The sequence below is a fragment of the Eublepharis macularius genome, chromosome 12, assembly GCF_028583425.1.
Source record: "Eublepharis macularius isolate TG4126 chromosome 12, MPM_Emac_v1.0, whole genome shotgun sequence".
In the NCBI taxonomy this organism is placed as follows: domain Eukaryota; kingdom Metazoa; phylum Chordata; class Lepidosauria; order Squamata; family Eublepharidae; genus Eublepharis; species Eublepharis macularius.
This window is the reverse complement of record NC_072801.1, coordinates 2,912,211-2,921,015: the sequence shown is the minus strand read 5'-3', so window position 1 is coordinate 2,921,015 and position 8,805 is coordinate 2,912,211. Positions and strand designations below refer to the sequence as shown.

The 8,805-nt window shown below is 47.8% G+C and overlaps 1 protein-coding gene across 1 annotated transcript; it reads right to left on the bottom strand.

Annotated features, from left to right (window-relative positions):
• Positions 1-18: 18 nt before the first annotated feature.
• On the bottom strand, positions 19-8,214 carry GNG13 (G protein subunit gamma 13). Its single transcript, XM_054995446.1, has 2 exons — positions 8,112-8,214; positions 19-661 (listed from the first exon to the last, which is right to left on the bottom strand). Exons 1-2 carry the CDS (start codon positions 8,207-8,209, stop codon positions 556-558), a joined length of 204 nt encoding a protein of 67 aa, XP_054851421.1. The 5' UTR covers positions 8,210-8,214; the 3' UTR covers positions 19-555.
• Between the last annotated feature and the right edge of the window lie 591 nt (positions 8,215-8,805).

Below are 8,805 nucleotides of genomic sequence, written 5' to 3'. Positions count from 1 at the left end.
CTCCTTATATTCTTACCTCCTCCTTGGGCAAGTTAGCTCAGCAATTCCCAAAGAGTCAGCCCTGCAGACCACCGTACTGTGACATAAGAAGGGTTAAACAGAGGTGTCCTTGGGATACATAACAAGCCACTGTAGCGGATGTGTCTGCCATTCAGTGCCCATTGAAGAAGGGAACCCCCAGCCCTGCATTGATTCTCCTCCCTCCGTTTGCAGACAGTGACATCATCCTGAGAGAGGATACACCAGGATTCCCCCTCTGTGATCTGTGCTGCAGCAGTTAGGAAGGGGGAAAACCTGGACGCCTCCCTGTGGCCCCAAAAAACACAGCCCCGTTCCTGAGAATGTGGGTGTGATGGGGCCAGCATGCCTCTGTTTTTAATCTGAAGAGAAAACTTTGGAAAAGACTGATGGCCACCCTCTCGGAAGTGGAGGAGGAGGAAGTTGGTCAGTTTAGCCCTAGAGGAAAGCAAGCAGCAACAGGACAGCAGGCGAGTCAGCCTTCACACAGGCTGGAGCATCAAAGGGAAGCCATTTTTCCACCGTGAGTGGGAGGGGTTAGAGGAGGGTGCATTTTCCTTTCTCCACCCAGGGGTTGTTCTTCATCAGTTCTGGATTCAGAAACGGGTCGTTTGGAATGCCATCTTCTATCCACTTAAGGAATCTGGAAGGGAAGGAAAACCAAAACTTATCAGCAAATCTCCCTAATAAGCAAATCTTTAAGTGCTCATATTTAAACCAAAACACACAAAATTCTGGGAGTCACAAAGCACGGGAGGGATGTCTCAGAACTAAGTGCAGTCCCTGAGCTGCTTGAAGAAAAGCTAAGAAATCGTGTGACTGAAAACAGAGAGGAGGTGGTAACGCTGCTTCGCTTACAACACCAAGCCAGCCAACAGCGGGGAGCCGCCGAGAGCAGAAGAGGAGACAAGCCTCGCATGAGAGGACCGATACCGTCAGGTGAGATGGAGAGGAGAAGGAATCAGGGTTTGTGCCTAAAGTGCAGCCGGGCTGGCCACTTCACCGTGGAATGCCAAGGGTTGAGAAGAAGTCCCTCCGAGAGAAAGTTGGGGCCATAGAGCTGCCTGGCCGGGAGGAGCAGCAGCCCCAGCTCGCCTGAGACTGGGCAGAGCAGCATCCCAAGCACGTGAGAAGGCCGCGACGGCCAGGATGGGAGAAGCACCCGAGAGGCTGGGAGAGGGATCTCCTTCCAGCAGTGAGGAGGAAGAGCCGGCGGGAAACTGCACAGACCTACTGTGAACAGGCACCCTTCAGCAGGTCAAAGAAGAGCACGTACCAAGCATGGTGAGAGAAAAGAGAACCTTATTTTTCCTCCCCATTACAATAGTACACCCTAGAAGGGGGACGCATATTAGGGTGAGAGCTTTGATCAGTCCAGGGTGCAGCAGGAACCTAATTGCCCCAGTCTGAGTCACAGGTCTGGGATTAGACCTGGTGAAATTAACGGAGCCTATTAGATTTGAGCAAATGGATGGCTCTCCTATGAAAGGGGCTCCCTGCAAGTATGAGACTGAACAGACCCAAGTTGGAATGGGGAGTCACTGGGAGGAAAGTGTCAGGTTCTGCCCCAAGCACCGCTATGCCGGGTGCCGGTGCACCTGATCTTGAATCTGGGAGGGCATCAGGGACAACACAGGCTCTCGCTCTGTGGAAGGAGGGGGGTATACATCACCCTCGCTCCCTCTCAGTCCACTCGCAGGCCTGCTCAACCTGATAGAGTCCTGGCTGCCTCCCCTTCTTGCCTTCCACAGCCTTTGGCCTCCTTGGATCCTCCAGGCTCAATCTCCCTCCTCTCCTCCATCTTCCACGTTCTTCCTCCTTCCAGCTCCTCTCTCACTCTACTAAACTCCATCACGCTCCTACACAATACACACTGTCCTCATCCTCCCACTTCCTGCTCCTAACTCACCACCCCACCTTGTGAGAGAACTTCCCTTATATCCCTTCTCCCATTTCTGGTTCCATCTACCAACCACGCCCCCCAGCCCTCTAGCCATGGCCATGGCTGTCTTAGGCAGCCACACTTGTGGTTGTTTCACTGGCTGCTCTGGGCAGCCACACCCACACCTTTGCCGGCTGCCAAGCTTCCTCTGCTGAATGCTCCCAGCCTCATCAGGCTCTTGTTAGCTCCTTCTAGCCTGCCTGCAGGTTGGGGCATGCCCCTGTGCTGCCTTTCCTCCACTGCAGGTAAGGTTGCCAGCTGGCTTGCTGCTGGCTGGCCATCCCTGCATCTTGTGCCCTCTCCCACCAGTGAGGTCCCCTCCTGGCTGTCCTCATTCCCCCTGTCTGGGCTCCTAGGCTCCCACCAGAGGGTGGGACTAGCTGGCTTCCACCTGCTCCATCTGAGTCTCTGAGGCTTTGGTGTTTCTCTCCCACCCTCTGTTGCTGTTGGGTTTTGGTCCAGGGTGTCAGTTGGGGCGGCTGGGTAGCTGTCTCCCGGCTGTCTCACGTCCTGCCTCCCGGCAAGTCCAAGGGCTGGGCCTCAGAACCTGGACACAAAGAACTTTTGTAGTAAGCCCAACTGCAAAATTTCCAGCAGTTTTAGGAATCAGATGGCTATATGATCATGACCCTACATACAATGGAAGATGGGGCAATTATGTTTCCCCACTGAAGATTGCTAGGAACATGTAGAACCCCCAATGAAGTGCCACTCCCCCTCCCATGCCTAAAACTGTTTGCCTAACAGGAGATGTAATCCCCTCTGAGTACCAAGACTTAAGTTGAGTCTTTGAGGAAGAAGTGGCTGATGAATTACCTCCTCACAGGGCAACAGATAGTGCTACTGAATTGATCCCTGGGCTGAACCTTCCCAAGGGGAAGCTGTATTCCATGAGCCCAGCTGAGCGAATAGAGCTTCACAAGTTCGTTGACGACAACTTGGAAAGAGGTTTTATTCGACCTGCAAGTTCCTCTCATGCTGCCCCAGTGTTGTTTTGCAAAAGGAAGGATGGGGGCTTACGTTTGTGCACAGATTATCAAAGGATTAATGCAGTGTCTATGTCAAATGCATACCTGCTTCCCCTCATTAGAGATCTGCTGGGAGTGGTGGCCAAAGGAAAAATTTTCACCAAACTGGACTTAAGGGATGCTTGCTTTGGAGTACGCATCAGGGAGGGGGATGATTGGAAAACGGCATTTAACACCCCTCTTGGACAGTTTGAGTACCTAGTCATGCCGTTCGGACTTCAAGGGGCACCTGGAGTTTTCATGAATCTGATTAATGAAGTGTTGTGTAAATATCTGTATAAAGGGGTGGTTGTTTATTTAGATGATGTTCTGATTTATTCCAGTGATTATGACTCACATGTGAAGCTGGTATGAGAAGTTTTGAGCACCCTTTATAAGAACAAACTATATGCAAAATTGTCAAAGCGTGAGTTTCATAAAACTGAGCTGGACTTTCTGGGCTACAGTGTGTTCAAGGAGGGACTTGGAATGCGCCCCGCTAAGGACAGAGATGTGTTGGGATGGGAGACTCCTAAAATGAGATGGAAATTACAATCTTTCCTGGGCTTTGCAAATTTTTTACAGATCATTCATTAAAAACTTTACCCAAACTGCACTACCTTTAACAGACTTGTTAAAAACAAAAGGGAAGGGCCAGAAGGAATAATACCAAGAGCTTAGATGGAGTGGTCAAATGAATGCCAGCAGGCATTTGAGAGGTTAAAACCCCTGTTCACCTCTGAACCTGTGTTATGCCACCCAGATAAAAACAAGAAGTTCATTGTACAAGTAGATGCAAGTGATGTAGCCATGGGAGGTTGATTTTACAAGAGGGCTCTATTGGAGAGCTACACCCCTGTGGTTAGGCATCCAAAAAGCTATCAGAGGCAGAGAGACGCTGGTCAGTTTGGGACAAGGAGGCAGCAGCCATCAAGTTAGCCCTATCCACTTGGCGACATTGGCTGGAAGGAGCAAAAATACCCTTTCAGATTTGAACTGATCATAAAAATCTAGAAGCACTTAGATCACCACGCAGGTTGGGGGCAAAGCAGCGACAGTGGATGGAGTTCTTCTCAAAGTTTCAATTCACACTGAAGCATCTCCCAGGGAAGTCAAATTTCTTAGCAGATGCTCTGTCCCACCTCCCACAACACAAAAATCAGAGAGAGGAAATTGTTGACAGTATCTTTACACCCACACAGTTGGGAGGGGCAGCATTGATGCGCAGGCAAGCACAAAAACTCCTCACTTCCCCATCGAACTCCTGGCTGGAGATAGTCAAAACAGAACAGAAAAAGGAGGGGGAGGAGGGTTTGCAAGATTCTCTGAAGAAGGGGGAGGATGGATGCTGGTTCCGACAGGGCAAAACTGTACATACCAGCAGTTCCTGAGATGGTTGTTGTGGGTTTTCCGGGCTGTATTGCCGTGGTCTTGGCATTGTAGTTCCTGACGTTTCGCCAGCAGCTGTGGCTGGCATCTTCAGAGGTGTAGCACCAAAAGACAGAGATCTCTCAGTGTCACAGTGTGGAAAAGGTGTAGGTCATTTGTATCTACTCAGGAGGGGTGGGGTTGAGCTGAGTCATCCTGTAAGAGTTTCCCAGGGTGTGGAATGCTAATGGCGGGAGGCTTCACTGTGTCCTGAGGAGGTTCTTTTGCATATGGATTGGTACTTGATGTGCTAATCTTCTCTGCAGGGCTATTGTCGGGGATAGAATGTTTTGTTAGCCTGGTGTTTTTCAGAACTGGAAACCATGCTCTGTTCATTCTTAAGGTTTCTTCTTTCCTGTTGAAGTTTTGCTTATGCTTGTGAATTTCAATGGCTTCCCTGTGCAGTCTGACAAAGTAGTTGGAAGTGTTGTCCAGTATTTTGGTGTCCTGGAATAAGATACTGTGCCCTGTTTGCGTTAGGCTATGTTCAGCCACTGCTGATTTTTCAGGTTGTCCAAGTCTGCAGTGTCTTTCATGTTCTTTTATTCTTGTCTGGATGCTACGCTTCGTGGTCCCGATGTAAACTTGTCCACAGCTGCAGGGTATACGGTATACTCCTGCAGAGGTGAGGGGGTCTCTACTGTCTTTTGCTGATCGTAGCATCTGTTGTATTTTTCGGGTGGGTCTGAATACTGCTTGAAGGTTATGCTTTTTCATAAGCTTTCCCATCTGATCAGTAATTCCTTTGATATATGGCAAAAACACTTTTCCTGTAGGAGACTGTTTTTCCTTGGTTGTTTGATTCATCCTGGGTTTGATTGCTCTTCGGATTTCATTTCTGGAGTAGCCATTTGCCTGAAGTGCGTGGTTTAGATGATTAATTTCCTCATTGAGAAAGTGCGGCTCACATATCCGTCTTGCATGATCCACTAATGTTTTCATTATGCCTCTTTTCTGTCGGGGGTAGTGATTGGAGTTTTTGTGTAGGTACCGATCAGTGTGAGTTGGTTTCCTGTAGACCTTGTGACCTAACTGAAAGTTTGCTTTGCGGATGACCAAGGTATCCAGGAATGGGAGTTTTCCCTCGATTTCTTTCTCCATTGTGAACTGTATGTTCAGGTGGATGTTGTTGAGATGATTCAAAAACCCCATCAATTCTTCCTCCCCATGGCTCCAAATGATAAATGTATCGTCCACAAACCGGAACCATACACTAGGCTTGTGGGGTGCTGATTCTAGAGCTGTTTTTTCAAAATGTTCCATGTAGAAGTTTGCTATAACTGGGCTGAGTGGGCTCCCCATGGCCACCCCATCCATCTGTTCATAGAATTCGTTGTCCCATTGGAAGTAACTGGTTGTCAGACAATGGTGGAATAAGGCTGTTACATCCTCTGGGAAAATCTGATTAATAAGTGCAATAGTGTCTTTTACTGGAACCTTGGTAAACAGGGATACAACATCAAAACTGACAAGTATATCTTGTGGATTGAGTTTCAGAGAACTGGTTTTGTTGATGAAATCTGCTGAATCTTTGATGTAAGACGAGGTTTTCCCGATGTGGTCCTGCAGGAGATCTGCCAGATGTTTAGCTAATTCATATGTCGGTGAACCAATGGCACTCACAATGGGTCGGAGTGGGACTGAATCCTTATGTATTACAATGCCAAGACCACGGCAATACAGCCCGGAAAACCCACAACAACCATCGTTCTCCGGCCGTGAAAGCCTTCGACAATACAGTTCCTGAGATGTTATATCAACTATCAAGAAGATGACTGGGTGGAGTTCTTGCTTTATGCAGAACACTGCTACAATAATAGCCTACACAGCTCCATGGGCAAAACACCCTTCCAAGTGATTCAAGGTTTTGGGGGGGAAAACCTGCCAATACTAGGCACAGGCCCAGATGTAAAGGGAGGTGATTTGAAAGACTGGTGGACTAAAATTGTGCCGCAGTGGGATGTAGTGAAACAAACGGAGAGAGCTAAACATAATTATAAACTCCAAGCCAATAAGAAATGTTCACCCCCTTGGGACCTGAAGGTGGGAGACAGTGTTTATATATCCACAAGGAATTTGAAATGAGCACAACCCAGCAAAAAACTAGGATGGAAGTACCTGGGTCCTTTCAAAGTAAACTGTATGATCAATGATGTTAGTGTTGAACTAGAGTTGCGGGAAAAAATGAGGCATGTACACCCAGTTTTCCATTTCAACCTCCTCAAAAAGGACCCTGGACTTGACAAGTGGCACCCTGACTTAATTCAATGGAAACATTTTCCAAAAAGCCAGGCTGAATGGGTTAAGACTACTGATGTGTGAGACAAGAAACTGGTTCGATCTTTCCATAATAAATACCGGCGGGGGGGGTGATCTTTGAGGGGGCAGAATGTCAGGTGCTGAGGTCACCTGTCATATTCAATACTCCCTGAAGCTGATGCGGTTGGGGTGATTCTGTTATTTGAATACAGGGTGGGAAACTGGGAACGGGAGGTGTTTGTTCCTGTTGTAATCTCTCCTGAGCCTGGGAGCCTGCTTGACCTTGAGCAGGCCATGAATCACACAGCCTGTTTTCCTGCCTGCAGAGTTAGAGGACTGTTAGGAGAAAGGTGGGTGGGGGGAATTAGGAGTAGTCTTGGGGAACCTATATCTGCTTGATACTTGTCTGTAGCTGCCAGTCCTAGCAAGGATGGTGTAAGTGTATAATACTGCCATCTTATCAATAAAGAACTTTTACTCCTGAAGTGAAGTCTCTTCAGAGTTGCCTGTCATCCTTACAAAAGATACATAAACAAAACCGTGCAAAGACTCCCCACCAACAATGGCTCAAGCCTCAGCTCATCTATGGAATTGCTGGATTGGACCCTGTGGATCCTTTCCACTAACTGTGACCCTTTCCTCCAACTCATGGAGCATTCTGCTGTGGCAAGAGGACACGGGAAGACCCCTTGCAATGGGAATTGTTGCTTATTACGCCGTGCGCGGTCGGGATTCTCTTGTCTTTTACAGCATTATCTTCTGGTTTTTGTAATCCAGTTTTTCACTGGTTATAGTATGTCTTATACTTTTCTACTTTTTAAAGATATGTTTTACAAATTTTTTGCAAGTCACAGCAAGACACAGAGGAATATAAATAAACAGAATCACATCAATTTTCTATTTTTGTCACCTGCCATCTAACTAAATAAAGCTTCACCATTAATGGAACAGATCCAAGGGATCTAACCCAAAGGATCTACAGGCAAGACTGCCTGCCTGTCTTCCGATAGGAAAGGTGGATACCTCCCTTGGCTGGGTTAAATGACAGCATATAGAGAACCTTGACCTCCCAATCCTTTAAAAGTGTCCCATATACACAGGGCTGTGAAAGCTCCAAGCTGCACCAAGACGTGAGGAATGCTGTAGGTTCTGCAAGGTGGCTAGATGCGGGGGAGGACAAGAGGTTGTATGCAGAGAACTGAACGTCCCCCTTGGAATTATGCCCAAGTCTGCCTCTAACTTGCAAATTTTTACCAATGCAATCTTTGCAGCTATAAACACTGAGAGTTTATGGCTGATGAAAGCAAGTCTTCTCTTTGAGATTGCAGTTGTACTCCTGTGTCCCATGTTCCCCACTCCCATGTGTGGAATATAACATGAATAAAAAGGGCAGGGGGTGTTACCGTTCCCCCAGAAAGAAACAGGGAGGAGAGGAGGGGGCTAATGAGAGGACTCACTCAGGGATGGTTTTGGAGGACATCTCTCGCTTGTAAGCCAGCTGGTACTTAAGGCTTTCGATCTCTTTTTTCCACTGAGGAGCATCCCATTCATCCATGGAGGCCGGTCTGGGTGGGTCCACTCACCAAGCACGGAGGGAGGGTGGAAGTAAACCTGGACCAGAGACCAAAACAAAACAACGAATAGGCCACAACCTTTATCTCGTATCTCGTACATTTTTATCCTGTCCAGGAGCAGGAGCTGTCTAAAAGTTAGCAATTCTCCATAGAAAGGTAGGAGGTGTTAAAATCCTGAGATGATAACTGATGCAGCCAAGGTATTGGGGTTATCAGCCCTTTGCCATCTCTTTTACTTCGCTGGCCATGGACAATCAAGACACTCGTCAGTTTATACAATCCCCGAATGCCTGCTGCTTCCCCTGCGGTCTCCAAACTACAGGCACTGGAAAGTCCGTTTTCCCTCTGAGACACATTGGAATGTTTTTCTAATCTACATTCTGATCCCAGCCTGCCTGATATCACTTAGAACAGAGTATCTCAGAGCAGAACCACAAGTGACAAAAGGCACAGATTGGACACTTGCCAGCTTCCTTCAAGTTTTGATGGGAAATGTAGGCAGCTTGGCGGAATGTTGGACAAGTGACCGTTGAAAAGTCCATTGGACAGCAGTCGGAGAGCCAAGCTGCAAGACTAG

Excerpts from the sequence above, each read along its gene's own strand:
- GNG13 (XM_054995446.1), bottom strand. The coding sequence starts at position 8,209 with ATGGATGAATGGGATGCTCCTCAGTGGAAAAAAGAGATCGAAAGCCTT. Across the intron at positions 662-8,111 it reads TCCTCCAAAACCATCCCTGA|ATTCCTTAAGTGGATAGAAG; the intron begins GTGAGTCCTCTC and ends CTTCCCTTCCAG.